General features: G+C 36.3%; 1 protein-coding gene across 1 annotated transcript in view; it reads left to right on the top strand.

Annotated features, from left to right (window-relative positions):
• ARHGAP20 (Rho GTPase activating protein 20) overlaps positions 1–18,030 on the top strand; it is an 89,140-nt gene that overhangs the window by 60,425 nt on the left and 10,685 nt on the right. The window contains exons 5-10 of the mRNA XM_054725359.1: positions 1,459–1,500; positions 2,393–2,477; positions 5,130–5,207; positions 7,784–7,850; positions 10,072–10,260; positions 16,829–17,007. Of these exons, the coding sequence (XP_054581334.1) occupies positions 1,459–1,500; positions 2,393–2,477; positions 5,130–5,207; positions 7,784–7,850; positions 10,072–10,260; positions 16,829–17,007 (640 nt within the window). The remainder of the gene's footprint in view (positions 1–1,458; positions 1,501–2,392; positions 2,478–5,129; positions 5,208–7,783; positions 7,851–10,071; positions 10,261–16,828; positions 17,008–18,030) is intronic.

Below are 18,030 nucleotides of genomic sequence, written 5' to 3'. Positions count from 1 at the left end.
TCAAAAATATGAATAATAAAATGGCAATAAATATATATCTATCAACAATTATTTTAAATGCAAATGCATCGAATGTTCCAATCAAAATACATAAGGTGGCTGAATAAATAGCAAAACAAGACCTTTATCACATATGCTGACATTTCTGATTAAAAGACACACAAACTAAAAAGAATAGAGAAAGATATTTCATGAGATGAAAATGAAAAAAAAGCCAGGATAGCAATATACCAGACAATATATCTACCAAAATAAAGGCTATAGCAAGAGACAAAGAAAGACCAGAAATTTCACAAAACATGAATTAAAAAGACATATACATACATTTATATGTACATTGCAGCATTATTTACAATAGCCACAATATGGAAGCAACCTAAGTATTTATTAATAGATAAATATATAAAAAATAAGTAATGCATATATGATACAATGGAATATGACTTAGCCATTAAAAAAAAATGAGATCTGCAGCAACATGGATAGACCTAGGGGTATTGTCTGAGTGAAATAAGTCAGAGAAAGAAAAATGCCATATAATTTCACTTACATGTGAATCTATAAAACAAAATAAATGAACAAGCAGAACAGCAGACTCACCAATACAGAGAATATTTTCACAGTTACCAAACAGGAGGGGAATTGGGGATGATTGAAAAAAGTGGAGGGATTAAGAAGTACAAATTGGTAGTTACAGAATAATTATGTAAGTATAGCATAGGGAATATATTCAAAATATTGTAATAACTATGCATGGTATCAGATGGGTACTAGATTTATCTAGGTGATCATAAGTTATATAAATGTCTAATCACTGGGATGTACACCTGAAACTAATATAATATTGTACATCAACTGTAATTGAAAAATAAAAAATTATTTAAAGAAAAATAAATAGAAGTTTTAGATGTATTTATTTACTAAATTACAATTCTACTATATGTATGAAGAAATAAATGCTGCTTTTCCTGGCAACAAACTGTTTTCTTGGCTATTGGTATGCCAAATTTCTGTTTAATCTCTTTAATCTCAAGTTAAGCATACATTCTGTTTGTATGGCACTTATCATTACCAGGCACTCTGAGATAATTAGCCCTGTTTCACAGATGTGGAAACTGAAGCTTAGAGATGTTATGTGATTTGCCCATCACCATATAGTTTACGTATATCCTTGAAATCAGATGCTTGGATTTTAAATCAAGTGCTCTTTCCACTATAAGAGCACCACTTGTAGAAGAGTCATAAAGTAAGGAAATTGGTCTTTCTTGGGTCCAGGAGGTTTTAATAAAACTGTACTTAACTGCACAGTTTTTCCTAACAGGGAGTTTCACTTCAGAGGCAATGTTGCAGTAGTTTGCAGCTATGTCAGTAACAGCAGGCTGTGGATAGTTCATTGACTTAAATATGTTAGCTTAAGTATTTTATGAGGTTTAATTTTTTATCCCATTTTATTTGCAGTTCCCCAGAACTGAAGGACAAATGGCTCTCTCTCCTTCAAAGGTATTTTTTCAGTATACATATTTTTAATCTTTAACATAATTAAATGAATTAAATTCATCTCTGCAAAGACCCCAAACTCTTCCCCTTTTCCTTAGTAGAAATTGTTCATTTGTCCTCAAAATAAGTTGTTATTTAGACTGTGCACTAGCTACTACATACTATAAATAATGTTTTCTCATGACATGTATTTCTTTCTAGGAAGAACATTGAGTCTGGTTACTTATTTTAGACAAAAATTAGTAATGTTTTCCATCTCTTCTCCTGTCCCCAGCCTACCATTTGGAGCTAACAGTTCCCTCAGAGCATGCATTAAGTTTTCATATATGGAGGGTTTTCTGCTGAGCACCTTAAAATCAATCATTATTCCTACCTTTGACTGTACAGACTAAAATGATCAAGTTAGGTTATCTCATATTCCTATAGTTCTTCCCTCCATTCTTTCCTCTCTCCCTTCCCAAGCAATGGGATAACCAAGATTTACCCTCTCCTGGAGAGCTAAATGAGAAGTGAAAGACCATTGCTTTGCTTTGGTCTAGTAAACAATTATGTGTTTTTCTATACATAAGTAAGGTGCTGGGCCTGTCCAGAGAAGGTAGGGAAGCTTTGAGGATAAAATATCACCCAGAGACGCCTAAACCTGACTGTGCTTCTCAAACCTCACACTGGAAATGGATCTCCTGTTCTTTTTTGTGCCCATGCCTAATGTCCTGAGAATTTTTTCTCTTCCAACCCATAATGTAATCTGAGTTTGCTGAGTCTTTCCATCTGTCTTTTAAAAAATACCATATAAGTATATTGAAAATATTAGCAAAATAGATTGATTTTAAAATAAGCTATTTAGCAAAATCCATCTGACTCAGTGTTGTTTTGGGTTGTTGTTGCATTTGATTAGATACATCACTCTAGAGAAAGAGAAGGACTATCCGAAGAGCATTCCCCTCAAAATCTTCGCCAAGGACATTGGGAATTGTGCCTATGTAAGTGTTTATAAGCCAGAAATTAAATTCCAAGTCCCTGCATAAGGCAGAACACCATGCCAAAAAAAGAAACAGGCAGGCAGGCAGACAGATTGTATATGTGCTAAGCAAGGTAGGCATTTAGAAATACCACTGTGGCAAAACACATTTTCCTGGGTATGTATGTGCCTTTATATACATGAAAAGTAAACCTTAGAGAAAATGAAGCAAGAGAAATTCATAGTAACTTTGGTATTTAACACTTACACTTGGAGGGAATATTGCTTGTCAGATGTCTGTCTTCCCTCTGCATTCATGTTTCTCTGGATCCTTTCAATGGCATCTGCAGAGGCTTGTACTAAAGCCATTTCCACAAGGAGCCATTTCCTATTAGTATTAAGGAATTTTTTGCAGCTTATCATTACTTAAGTAGAGAGTGGTTTTGAAAGTTCTTCATATTTTAGGTTTTTAGGGAGATTGACTCCCTCAGGTCAATAAGTGGGTGAGCTGGGAAAGGTGACATTTTTTAGGGATCAGCACATTTCTATCACACAGTTTTTATCATATTGGTCAAATAAAAACTAAGTCTAGTTAATTCTAGTTATTATGTGTAATTTGAAGACTGCAGCATAGTACACACGTTAAGACGTTATCAATGATGAACAAAATGGTAACTTGCCATACTTCACAGCAGCTCTAGATCACACAGAATCATTTTGTGTGTGGAAAAATATGTAATACAAACAGTTGTGTTTGGGACAAGAGCAAAAGTTATGTAAATGTTCTGACCTGAGTGCTAGGTGTTACTGCTTGAGGGAAATACTCAGATTTTTATGTATAAATACTACAGAGATCTCCTATAGCAAAATAGCAACAAATAAATAAATATATAAAACCATCACTCTTTTTCTTCTGGTTTTGATTCAGTTGTGGCAATTGGTTACATTCAGGATTTTCATGGAAAATCCCTTGAACTTTTTTTTAACCCTTTCAGTGTATGGAAAAGTGTGCTTGAGAAAGGACTGGTGGTCACTGTCATTTGGAAGAGAAGACACGCAAGGTGTCTGGGTGCTGAGGCTTCATCACTAATGTCCCGGTTAAATCAAGGATATGACACACACTCCTTTGCTGTCTGAGGTTGCTTCCTGGCAGGGGTCTCCTTTCAGGGAGCCCTGCTCCTAGAGAGATTCCCCAACGAGGAGTGCGTGTATGGGAAGCATTCTTTATCCTTCGCCTTTAGTTATATAACCAGTCGGTGAATTCTGCTGATGTGGAAAAACATAGCCAGGTTTTCAGTTTTGTCTGTTGTTTTTGTTTACTAGCCAGAGAGCACTATCTGGTGTGATTCATTTGTTTTGTCTACCAGAAAGGCATGCACAGAAAAATACGCATCCTATAATTACTGTCTTGAACATATGTGCCTAATATTGAGAAGAATTCTCTTAGAAACCAGCCACCTTGGGAGTAATTATTAGTATTTCAGGATAGATTCCTCACTTCATAAGAGTTTCTTTAAATTAAATGGAGGGATTTACAAACTTTTTTTTTTTTTAAAAGAAGCCTTTCATGAAATTATATCTCAAGTTAAAGCCCAATATATAAAACATCTTTGCCACTCTGGTCAAAGACAAACACTTGGGTTGGGTGTTCTGAGCCCTCCCTGTTAGATTCTGAAGCACATTTGCATAATCCTTGGACCTACGTAGAGCACAATTTGAAATCAACAAAAAAACAAACTTAAGAGGCAATTTGTCATGTCGTGATTCATAGAGGAACACTGCCTTAATTCCTGATTTATCTGACCATAAAATAGTAAATATTTCTTTTTATATAGTATTAAATTGTCTTAAACAATGTCATGGAATTCAGTTAACACTATAGCTATCTCAGAATCTTGTTACTCTTCTTGTTTGTTGCAAACTGTCTTTCTGTTTTTAAGCAGTAGTTTTTCAATTAGTTTAGCACAGAGCTATTATAGATAAACCTATTTAAAGGCAGAGTTGGTAACAAAATTAAGCTTTCTAAAATTTCAGTCCTCTCTGCTAGTCTCATTGGTTTTAAGGCCTCTACAGATTGCAACAATGAAAATCTCAATAGCCACAATGCCTGACATATATATAGCAAGTGCTCAATAAATAATGGTTTTTAAAAATTCTAAACTGTAAATGTCTTTAATAAACAGTTATTTTTCTGATTTTACCTAAACTGACTATTTACCATGCAAATAAATAAAATTCACACTGTGAAAACAGTACTCAGGAAGAAATAGAAAGTGATCCAGCTCTCTCCCTCTTTTATCACACTTTGCATTATGGAAATACAATTCTGGAAATGACACAGGGGCCCAACTTCACTGATTCTTTTTGGTTGGGAGGATGGTCCATATACTTTCTCTGAAATACATTTACTCTGTTTCTTTCTTGCTTACACTCTTAGATTTGTGAGCCACATATTCTTTATCTTAAGATAAATAGATGTTTTATTAAAGGCATAATATATAATGGAATGCAAGTAAATTATAAGCAAGAGTTGTTTTCTGATTAAGTCATGTGCTTTATTCTGTCAATGCTGGAAATCAAGATTTGCCTTGACATAATCATTTGACAATAATTATTTGTTCTCCTGTTTTTAAGTCCTTTATTTATAGCTGTATTCTTTATTTTTTTTCTACAGTCTAAAACTATAACAATAACGAATTCAGACACAGCGAATGAAGTTATCAACATGTCTCTCCCAATGCTAGGGATAACTGTAAGTCACTCTGCTGGATAACCTAATCAACAAACTTTGAAGCCTAGTGTTCATGTAGATATCATCTCTCTCATCATAAGACAGCTGATTGCTAGAGATACAAAAGTCATACTTTGTCCCCAAAAATGTAGAAAATAAGGACAGTAAAGCTTTAATATTACCTTAATATTGGGTGCTATTCTTCTACTCCTATTTTAAAACCTGTGCACACTGAAAAGCATAAGATTTTACACTAATTTTAGAGTGCTAATAAAATAATATGTATTATATTGCATATGCTATATACATAGACAGTAGGAGAGTTTTGGGGTATAAGATTCTTAATAAGAAAATTTCAACCTCTTTCTCCTTTCCCACTTGTCACTATCTGACTAGTCTTTCCCCATATCTTCTCCTGGTTCTTTTCCATTACCTAGTAATCTTATTATCCCAAGAATCAGTAAGTCTTAGGGTGAAGAATTCTGAAGGATTTGCTATTTAGTAGAATTTTTACATAAAGAACACATAGCTAGAAACGTGCAGGTCCAAAGGACGAGATGGCTGGTACCTCTAATGAACTGGTAAATTTAAAAACAAGCTTTGAATTAGATCATGAATTTTACGAACTGTAGTCTGCATGCCACATTTCCCCCTATTTTGCTTTTAGCTTCTTTCTGATTTATTGGGCAAAGACACGTTTTGACTAATGGTGCAGATTGGAATATTTGAGGATGAGGTAGGAGGAAAAGAATTGGAAAATTCTCCTCATCTCCTCCCTACCAGTATATAAACACCATTCAGTGGATACTTTTATTAAAGGGAGTGACTTTCAGAAGAACGGAAACTAAAGGATGCGCTTGACCAACACCATTTCTTGAGTGAGGTCCTCTATGAAAACACAGTGTTACTGTGAGCTGACATATGTCATATGGTCACTGTGTGCCATAGTCTTATTAATTATATTATAGATTTGCTTTTACATAATGCCATAGTAAGCCTTTAAAACTTCAGGACTACCAAAACTTAGGATAAGAAATCTGATTTATTTTAATTAAATGTAATAATATATGGTAAATCTAATTATATTTTTTTCATTTGTACACTATATCTTGTGTTCATCACCCCAAGTCAAGTCTCTGCCCATCACCATTTATTCCCCCTATTCCCTCCTCCATATCGCCTCACCCCATTAAGTTTATATGCATTGAGTAAAGAATGCACCTCTGCATTGACTGCTAAGCTTATAGAATTATGATTTGGAAGAGAATGAATTTAAGGGGAAGGAAAGGATTAATTAAGACATGACTCATTTTCTTATTTATGCTTTTCCTTTGGATAAAGTGATCCATCTCCTCAGACCAAAAGTGTTTCTATTTGGTATAATAATTTTTACACTTCTAAAAGATTGCAGTGTTTTTCAGACATTACCCAAAGAAGAAAGGATTTTTATTAAATTTCTCTTTCTATTCACGATAAAATTTCTTGACTAGGGGGTGAGGAAAAAAATGAAAAATAGACTGGGGGAGGGGAAAGGGTGTATATTCTCCATAGCCACTAACCTTCATTATAAGGTCAGGGTCATAATTTTTTTCTCACCAGAAGACATGGTTTTTATTAATTTTAGAGAGAAAGAAACATCAGTTGGACCCACAACCTAACTATGTGCCCTGACCGAGAGTCAAACACACAACCTTTTTTTTTTTTAACCTGCAGCCTTTTAATGTACAGGATGTTGCTCCAACCAACTGAGACATCAGGCCAGAGCAGGGCCATGATTTTTAATCAGAAGATAAAGGCAAGAATATTAGTATTGCTAATCTTTGCTGGCTTCATTTTAAACATTTTTGCTTTTTTCTTCTTCTAAAGGATACAGCACAGTTTGTATCATTTAGTGTTATTCCTTTGAAGTTCGGTTATAATTCTGCTAGTGAACAATTTCATTGTTTCCCATCACTGGGTCCATTCTCTAGACAGAATTCTTGTCCTCTCTGTCCCTAGAACTGAATTTCCTTGCCCAAAACAAAGCCAGTATAGATTGTGCCAGCTCCCTATCGCCTCAAAGCCTCTTGGTCAGTCTTCTGCTCAGAAGCACTGAGCTCGTAGTCAGCCTTTGAGAATTTTAGTTTTTCATCATGACACAACAGTGTCTGTGGCTTCCTGGATGACAAGGTTGTCTTTTTAGGGGCATTTTGGAGATTAAATCAAATATTCTCTGAGACGTCATAGCTGAAGCCAGGACTCTAAAGAAGACCTTAGTCTTTTAGAAAACCAGGAAGTTTCTCTTCCTTTGGGACTGCACCTTCTGTGGGCTGCCCATAAGAGTGAGGTTCTAATTCCGTTGTAGCTCTTGGATTCTGAGCCATTCCTAGGAAAAGAGGGCAGGATTCCTGAATACTTTGTTGGAGATTGGAGAGAGGGGAGAAGGATTGTAGGAATTAGCACTGTCTTCTTCAAAAACTATAATCACTCCCATGAATCTGAAGGTATTTATATCGTTTCCATTTTTTTGTTGCAAAACATAAAAATGCCAAAAAAAAATGTGTCTTCATTCAATCACAAGACTTAAAAGAAGAATTGTTAATTCTCTTATTTCTAAGGGCTCTGACAGAGATTACCAGTTATGGGTCAATTCTGGCAAAGAAGAGGCACCGTATCCACTTATTGGTAAGTTCCTGTGAAGATCTAAGATAGGATAGATAGAATTGATTGTGTTTTAATATAATCCTAAAAGTCTCAGGGATCTGGTCATATGATCTAAAATTTGAATACTATTAAATATCATATAAAATTCATTTATTCTTTTAATAAATATCTATCCAGCATTTTCTATGTGCTAGACAAATAATATCTCTTCACTCAAGCAGCTAATAGTATAGTAAGGAAGAGAAGTGTAAATTTCCCTCTATTCTTTTACTTTACAGCACTATCTTGCCAAAACATTTTATTTTCTACAAGAAAGCAATATGTATTAGTATTACTTTTCTCCTATATTTTTGTTTTTACATTTGATTCTTAAATTTCCTACTCACGCTCCTACCTATTAAGTTGCTCTGTAGAAGACCATCCAGAACCCAATCATGCCTCTTAATCTCACAGAATTTGACTAGATGTCATAAAGAAAATGAGATTATCCTATTTAGATTCCAAAGAATCTTCACTGGCTTACCAGCTACCTAATACTTACAGTTGCTATTTCTCTAACCAAATTTCTGTGTTTGTTTTGAGGAATTATTGGTAAATAGTTCACCTCACCTTATTTAAATCATTTAACTAAAAAAAAATTTATCAGTTAAGTTCATTCAATGTGGTTAACAAATTGAGCAATTAAAATAAGGGACAGTATATGTAACAGATCTTGAGATTATTACGGTGATGATGATGATGATGATTTCTTTTAATTTTTAAATGCTTACTTTCTGTCAGCCATTTTTCAAAACATCATTTGCATTATCTCATATAATTCTTTCATTTACCTGTGAGGTAACTATTGTGTAATTCAAATATTTCAAGTGACCTGTGTAATCTAAAATCCAACTTTTCTACTAAATCAAACTCTTCTACAAATGTTTTAGATTATTTTCAGAGAGAAAATAAAGTAATCATTTCCTGATTCTTTTTTAATGTTATCATTTTTTTAAAAGTCATTGAGTAACGATTACAAAGTTGTGCTTAAAAATAAGATAATTACTTAAAATTAGTTTTAATTAAATTAATATATTTTATTAAATACCACGTAAATGGTAGCTTTCAGGCTTAAAACAGCTTCAAGCTTTATCCCTAACTCTTGCTAAAAAACCAAGGAACTTAGGATGTGATTGTTATTTAACAGCAGTTCATATATTTTAATGTGCCTTGCAAACCTCCAGTGTAGATTCAGCTAATCTGAGTTTGTTTTAATCCCTGGAGCCCGTGATATTAATGGAATATTGACATTGTATGCCCATGCCAGATACAAAGGGAAAGGAAGTGTTCACTGAGTCACATTCAGTGATAAATCAGGAATAGAAGAGAACTTACTCTCCGTACTTCAAAGAGACTGAGTCTACAGCACAGTGGTACTTGAGGATTATGTTAACAAAATGCAATTACTGAGAGTACTAAAGAGCAAAACCTCATACCTCAGCCAGATGTCCAGGGTTTCGTTTTTCTAGTTTACAGGTTCTTTTTTTTGCATCTTGTTTCTGTTTCTAATGCCCTGCAGTCTCCCTTCTGATTGTTGCCTATGAACACCAAGCCCAGACAGCAGCAGTGGGAGGGAAGCATGAACCAAACAAACCTGTGCTGTTGCTCTTGAGTAACTGATTGTATAACTAATAAAAAGTAATGAAATGTCTTTTTCAGAGAGACATCTCATGTTGAATAATAGTAATGAGTGATGCTTGAAACACATAGTATTTTTCCCTTATTATTTATGTTATATTAACCACTGAAGTTTACTTATTTGATCCTTATAATACTGTGTGTGGGTAAGACAAGTATATTAAGTTATGGATTTGAGGGTGAGAGAGATCAAGGATTTGCTGAAGATTTACAGATATAGTTAGCATCAATGAAAAACTGGAATACCGTTAAGTGTTCTTAGATGGAAACATAGAAAGCATCAACATTGTGCAACTCACACACCAATCTGTGCATTCCAAGTAAAATACTCTTTAAAGATTAGCTTTTCCCCCCTCCCCCAACCCCTTAGCACTACTTTGGTAGGGCCACCTGCATTATGCAGTGGTCTCCAGCTGTAAGAATGTGCATGGTGATCATTCAGTCAACAAAAGGACTCTTTATACCAGAAGTCCCAGGGGCAAAGTGCAGTCCATTCCAGTATGTAGCACACGTGCTCGGAGCACCAGTCAGCATAAGGTCCACATTTAGATCTTCCTTTGTGCAGGGCATGAGTATCCCTACGGAATCAAAATGAGCCATCTTCGAGACACTGCCCTCCTGACACAGGAGGCAAAGGACTCCACCAACCCTTCCAGCCTCCAGGAGCCCTTCCTCATGGAGCAGCTGCCCCGGGAGATGCAGTGCCAGTTCACCCTGAAGCCCAGCCGCCTGGCTGCGGCCCAGCAGCTGAGCGGTGAGTCGCTGCTCTTCCTTCATTGAGCCTTTTATCAGTGAAAGTTTTTATTCCTGGAAACAAAGTTTGCACAAAGGCAAAGACCCAGACTTCAGCCAGATGAGGCATTTTTTCATTTGAATTTGCTAAGTGTTTTGAAGGGAATGTTTTGAAGATACTTTAAAAATCAGCAGTAGGTGTGTGACTAACTTAGAATCAGTAGTTCCTTCTGTCGTCACTATTCTTTCCCCTTTAACCTCCTGCCCACTATAGAGCCAGAGGCAGGAGGCAGTGCTGCAGGTGCCTCAATGCCTCCCTTGTACTGTAACACATTGCACTGTGTGTTCCCCTAAATAGTCTTATTATAAAAAAGGAGGCTGTCCATGATGACGGCCAGGAGACTCTGATGCCCTACGTGGATGTGGTACTGATGAGTATTCGAGACTAAGTGATTTCCACAGAAATCTCCCCTTAATCTAATCTGAATTCCCAGTCACATAGCCATCTCTTACCCTCCCCATCATAAAGAATGATAGTGATGTTCAGCATAGGACTGTCATTTACCCTTAACCCAAGTTTGAGCTTGAAGCCCTCAAATCAATCTGAAGGTAAGATTATATAAGAAGTAGAAGTAAAAGGATACGAACAAGTGTTAATGAGACAGCAGAAAATCAATGCTGAGTTTCTGTAACTGCCTTCCGTACCAACTGGGGGACCAATGAACAGTGGCAGCTATTTTATATACAACTCCCCACACATGAACATCCAACTTTATCTCTTTTTAACTATTTTTATTGTTGACACTATTACAGATGTCCCCCATTTTCCCCTTCCTTTACCCACCTCTATCCAGCCTCCATTCCCCATCTCTCTGGCCAGCACCACATTGTTGTCTGTGTCCATGGGCTATGCATATATGTTCTTTGTTTTCCACAGTGGCTGCTCCAGTCTGCATTCCCACCAAGAGTGCACCAGGGTCCCCTTTTCTCCACAGCCTCACCAGCACTAGTTGTTTGTTGATTAATTGATAGTAGCAATCCTGGGAGCTGTGAAGTATATCTCATTGTAGTTTTAATTTGCATATCTCTGATAATTGAGCATTATCCTAATTCCAAAAGCATATAAAGACACTACAAAGAAAGAGAATTATAGGCCAATATCTCTGATGAACATAGATGCTAAAATCTTCAACAGAATATTAGCAAATCAAATACAACAGTATATTAAAAAGATCATACACCATGACCAAGTAGGATTTATTCCAGGAATGCAAGGCTGGTACAATGTTTGCAAGTTAATAAATGTGATACATCACATAAACAAAATGAAATATAAAATCACATGATTATATTAATAGATACAGAAAAAGCGATTGATAAAATTCAGCACATGTTTATGCTAAAAACAGTAAAGTGGGAATAGTGGGAGCATATCTCAATGTAATAAAGGCAATATATAACAAACACACAGCCAACATGAGACTCAATGGGCAAAAACTACAAGTGATCTCCTTAAGATAAGGAACAAGACAGAGATGTCCACTTTCACCAGTCTTATTCAATATACTACTGGCAGTCCTAGCTACAGTAATCAGACAAGAAAAAGAAATAAAAGGCATCTAAATTAGAAAGGAGGAAGTAAAACGGTCATTATTCTCTGATGACATGATATTGTACAGAGAAATCCCTAAAGACTCCACCAAAAAAATACTAGATCTAGTAAATTAATTTGACAAAGTAGCAGGATACAAAATCAATATCCAGAAATAGATGGCATTTTTATATACCAATAATGAACTATTAGAAAGAGAAACTAAGAAAACAATCTTATTTACTATTGCAACCAAGAAATAAGGTACCCTACCCAAGAATAAATTTAACGAAGGAGATAAAAGACCTGTACTTGGGAAACTTTAGGACATTGAAGAAAGAAATAGAGGAAAATACAAATAAGTAGAAGCATAAACTGTGTTCATGGATTAGAAGAATTAACATGCCCTTAATACCAAAAGCAGTCTATAGTTTCAATGCAATTCTTATTAAAATACCAATGGCATATTTCACAGATTCAGAACAAACATTTTGGAAATTTATATGGAACCGAAAAAGACCCCAAATAACTACAGCAATCTTAGGATGAACAAAGTTGAAGGGATCACAAAATCAGATATCAAACTATATTACAAGGCCATTGTAATCAAAACAGGCTGTGACTGGCATAAGAATAGGCATATAGGTCAATGGAACAGAACAGAGATTCCATAAATCAATCCACACCTTTGTTGTCAATATTTCACAAAAGAGGCAAAAGCATATAATGGAATAAAGACAGTCTCTTCAATAAATGTGTTGTGAAAATTGAATGGGTACATGCAAAAAAAGTGAAACTACTATACTATATACTACTATACTACTATACACAAGAATAAACTCAAAATGGAAAAAAGACTTAAATGTAAGTCATGAAACAATAAAAATCTTAGAAGAAGACATAGGCAACAAAATCTTAGACATCTTACATAGCAGAATTTTCACAGTACATCTCCTAGCGCAACAGAAACAAAGGGAAAAGTAAACAAATGGGACTACATCAAACTAAAAAGATTTGGCACAGCAAAATAAATAAATAAATAATCAACAAAATGAAAAGGGAATCAAGTGTATGGGAGAACATATTTGCCAATGATACAGGTGATAATTTCCAAAATATATGAAGAACATATACAACTCAACAAAAGGAAGATAATCCATTTTGCAAAGGACCTGCATAGACACTTTTCCAAAGAGAACATACAGATGGCTAGTAGACACATGAAAAAATGCTCATCACCACTGCCCAACTTTTTATTGAATTTATCAGGCATCTTGCCAATATCAGCTGTAAAAACTTACCTTATATTTGAACCATTCATCTGTTCTCCCATAATGGTAAATGAGTTCTGGAATTTAAGGTTTTTTACTCACATCTGTGGGCCATTTTGAAGGGGCAATAGAAATGTAGTTTCCCATCCACTAAAATGCGAGCTCCATGAAGGGAGAGCTTTTGGTCTGCTTTGTTCACTGCTGTGTTTCCAGCACCTGGAATAGTGCCTAACATACGTAAATAAGAACTAGAATATTTTTGAATGAATTAACTTATTAATAAGTCTATTGTTACTGATTAAAGATACAGAGGGAACATTGCCTTTATAAGGAAGCTGAGGAGAATAATATTTTACTCTTATACCTTTATACCCATATTTTGCAAATTATTTCTCTGGGTCTCTTGTCAATTATATTTTAATTAATTTAACCTATAAGCAAGGTCGAGAATCCTAAAAGGCACAGCTAGAAGAAAGACTTAACTTTGTATCACCATTTCTGAGGTAGGCTTTCTCTAGTTAGCTTAAGGAAAATATCTGTTATCCAAAATAACCAGAGGTGAGCATAGTTATCCCCAATCTGTTGTTCAAATTTTGCCTCAGTGTGGGGAAATCTAAATAGTGTAGTATCATTCTGAAAACAGTAGCAGTAGACCTCTCAGAAGGCTAACCCTTATGACTTAGATCACTGTAACTCAGTTTTGGGGTGGCTAGTCCCCAGTGAAGCAGTTCTACTGTTAATTAGGGGTTCAGGATATAAACATTAGGGATCTGATTTCAAGTCCCAACTCTAATCACTTCCAGGAGATCTTCGTTCCTTCGGACAGGTAGTTGCCCCCTTCTCTGTGTCTCTAGAACAGTTCTTACATCTCTAATGTAACACATAAAAATTACATTATAATGATTTCTTTACATGTCTCATTACATTGTGAGCTTGCTTTAGTCCTGGGACTCATAGCAGGGCTTAGTCCGGTATATAGAACAGAGAAGTTATACGGAAGATTGAGTGGCTTGGTCTCACCTATTATGGGAAAACTTGCGTGAAGCTGAACTCTGGGTTTGAGGTGGCATCATTGGGGAGTGGTCTGACGTAGCTCCTGAGGTTCTAGGCTGAACTGGACTCCCAGTCCAGCACCCATTGCAGGCTCACCTGCCACATGTGCTTCATTCCCAGGAATAATGGACCTGAATTTTTATGGTAGATGGTAAAATATGGAATGCAACGTTTTTCTTCTACCTGTTTGCTGTATGATTCTAGCATTCTCCCGTAATTATTTCATACTCTGAAAGGGGGAGAAAGGGGACATTTTTAATTTGGAGAGTTACTTGGCTAGAATATAATTTCTAATTAAGGTTTTGTTATTGTGATAATTGTTCTTCTATAAGCACAAATTTTTAAGAATTGTAATGTTTAGTATCCAGTTCCCTAACTTAAGCATGAAGAAACACTAGCTAAGCTTTCCAGGATTGTTTAGGAAAGTTAGACTTACATGAAGTTAGTTTGCTCTACATTCACAACACCTTTATATTTTTAACAATAGCATGATTTTCATCAGCCTTTGACATTTAGAAAGTAAGAGCTATGTGTTAAAAGCTCTTCAAGAAAGTAAATTCTAATGAAATTTGTTTCCTCTCCACCCCAGAGGTAACATGACCTCTATGAATGTTGTACATAACAAAAGGCATAGCTGCAGCTGAAACCATTTTTAATACAGCACAAGACTCAATCTCTGCTTTATCCTCTCTCCGCACTCATAGGATAGCTGGGTATATAACTTTACGATTTAAAGCATCCTTCCTAAGAAGTGTGTGAAAGCTAAAAAGCAAATAAATCTGATACTTTAGAAATCATGAAACCAGTTTAAACGTGAGGAAACTACACTGAGTACAACTACTCAACACATACAAACATATGTATTAAACAAACATTTGCACAAATTGAAATTGCTGGGCAAATTGGAACCCCCTCCAGGATTTAAGCATGGGTTTGGTTTCCTTGTCTGTTTTTTCACGATGGTACAGGTTGGGAATGTCAAGGCAGGAAGAAAGCACTCTGGGTAACCAGAGCCAAATGGAGAGTGGATGTGGGGGAAAGTCCTCTTTGTAGGGAGGAGATTGGTGTCTTAGCAGCTTTAATCAAGATCACCGTGACTCCTGCCAAAGTTCTTTTCATGCATTATCCTACTTAAGCCTCTCAATAAGCCTGTGAGGCGGAGGGCAGTGGCAGGCTAGAAGAGGTCAATGGGGGAAAGGGAGAGACATATGTAATACTTTTAACAATAAATATTTTTAAAGAGAAGAGAGGTTAAGTAACTTTCCCCCAGGTTAGTGTCAGAGCCCGGAGTCTAACTGGGCTCCTAACTCTAGAACCAAAGGCCTTTACACCTGCTGTGTGCGCTTTGATGATGCGTGTCCCTGTCCTGAGGAAGCCAAGGTGGGTGGTGGTCTGGAGCCTATTCAGTAAAATGTCACTTTTTGGTTTATCCTCCCACAACTTGCCTTTCTTTAGTATTTGCTTTAAATTTGGTCATTCTGTGGAAATAAAACATTTCATGACACTGCTGACCCTCTCCTCCCTGAAAAGCTCATCTCCTCCAGCGGGAATGTTGAGTAGTTGCCATCAGCTTGGGTAGTGTGGTTGGCTGTCAGGGCCATGCAGCAGGGGCTCAGTGACTAATTGCCTTGCTCTCTCTCTGGAGAAAATGGAGTCTGACCTGAGTGGGTGCCACTGAGGACTACGGCTCCTCAAATCTCAGTTCGGTCAGCCCTAACTACAAGATGTTTTGAATCTGCCCACACCTGGGTGCTTTGGGTCTGCAGAGATTTGGGCAGAATTTATGCACAGCATTTGGGGCTCCCACTATTTAGTTTTCTCCTTCTAGGACTTACAGCTCCTGTGGAAACCTGCCTTCCATTCTCTAGTTCTCCAAGCCAGTGGGAGTGCAGGTTTCTCTCCAAATTTCAGTCACCCCACCATCCTGGGGCCTGTCTTCAGGCTAAAAGCTGTAAGAATAGAAAACTTACCCAGGGCCATGCCATTCCCTTCCTCCAAAGTGTCAACTTCTATCTCAAGTACTAGTATGTCCCTTCTTTTGGTCCCTCTTTAGTGCCTCAGGTAGGCTTTTTTAAATGTTTGTTTTATAATTTTGTTTTAAAATTTTATTTTAAGAGTTTATAATGGGTATTGTGTGTAGATGTTGAGGCTAAAGGACAGGAGAGAGTAGCAGAAAGGTCTGAAAGAATCCTTAAAGAGCTGTTCTTATAACTATCACATCCTGTGCACATCCATCAATTTTTCTCCTCCTCCTCCTCCTCCTCCTCTTCCTCCTCTCTGTCTCACTATTTAATTGTAGTCTAACAATATCTTCAACTTTTTTGTGTGCCTAGTCTCATCTTTATATGTTGGAATGAAACATAAATACTTTTGGTTTTGTTTTAAGTTGTTACAGTAAAATAAGGGACCCTTTCTTTCACCTTTGAGAATTCAGTGCCAAATCTCATGGAAACAAACCAGTGATGTTCCAAAAACAAGTAGGACAAACCCAAATATTTGATTCTTAATTTATAAAATATTATAATGAAATTTCATAAATTGAATTAATAGTAACAAAGGATACCTATAAGCAATTTTCTCTTTGAGTCATAGTAATGAATGTAACATAAAAATAGAAACTGTAGAAATAAGGTAAAGTGAGTTAAACTGGTTTTTCTACCTCACTTCTTCCTTAGATTCGGGTCAGAAGACATTTAAAAGGAGAAGATCTATCATCAATTGGGCCTTTTGGCGGGGTTCTGGCACTCACCTGGATAACTCGCCCATGTCCCCAACCTCTCCTATGACAGGACAGCTCTTTGGAGTGTCTCTGACAAATATCTGTGAGAATGACAATCTGCCCAAACCTGTCTTGGTAAGTCTCATTCCAGCCTGGAACACCAATGGGAAGGGATATTTGGGGAAGGAGAGAGCTCTGAGAGGCAAATCTATACCCAAATGGAAATATAGACACCCATGGCTTTGGCTGAGAATATTTATTATTATTACTTCAAAAATAAAAATCTGATTAGCTATTAACATAATTGTACGTTAGACATAATAGGAAGAGATCACCTAATCGCCTTGTCTTAGAAAAGAGCCACATAAACTGCTCAGATAGATTAGAATTTGCTTGGTAGAGAGTGCATTTCTCTCATTTCTCTCACTTCCTTTCTTGAATTCTGCATTGTTCTGAAAATCTCCTTTAATCCCTTTAGCAGCAGAGACTATTCAATCATATGCTTTTTATAAATATTACATGTGTTTTATTTGTATTTCAAGTATTTACGTATAAAGATACATCCTCTGGCATTCAGTTATCTTTCACCTGTATAGAGTGGATCAGGTGAAAACCACTGCATTTGTCTTATCTCCAAATGACCATTGTTAAGCAACATTTATTGAGTATCCAGTGTCCTCTAAGTACTCTACTGGATGTATGCATTTTATGGTATACTGGGCATCTGTAAATGATAGACACTAGCCTAGCCACTCTATCGATTCCTCTGGACAACAGAGTTAGGGGGTAGATATCATCATCATCATCATCCCTCCCTTACAAATTTATTTTAAAGCCTTAAATTTATCCTAGATCACACAGTAAATATGTGCTATAATTAGGTTTCAAATCCCAGGGGTTGCTTGTCTCCAACACCCATTCTTTTCCTGCCCTGAAGGCAGAGGATGTACAGCTTGAAAGAAAGCAAAACAAAATATGAAATATGGCCAGAATGGACTGGGATGGAGAAAGCCTCCTGGAGGGAAAGAAGGAAGTAAAGACAGGAAGTAGAATGAAGTATGGAGATGCATTAAAAGAAAGATAAGCAAGTGGAGAATGAGTTTGACAGTAATATTTCCATATTTGGGTAAAGAGTTTGTATTAGAGAGTAATGGAGAG

The sequence above is a fragment of the Eptesicus fuscus genome, chromosome 13 (genome assembly GCF_027574615.1).
Source record: "Eptesicus fuscus isolate TK198812 chromosome 13, DD_ASM_mEF_20220401, whole genome shotgun sequence".
Classification (NCBI taxonomy): domain Eukaryota; kingdom Metazoa; phylum Chordata; class Mammalia; order Chiroptera; family Vespertilionidae; genus Eptesicus; species Eptesicus fuscus.
Note: the sequence above shows the minus strand (reverse complement) of the source record. Positions and strands in the feature narration are given on the sequence as shown.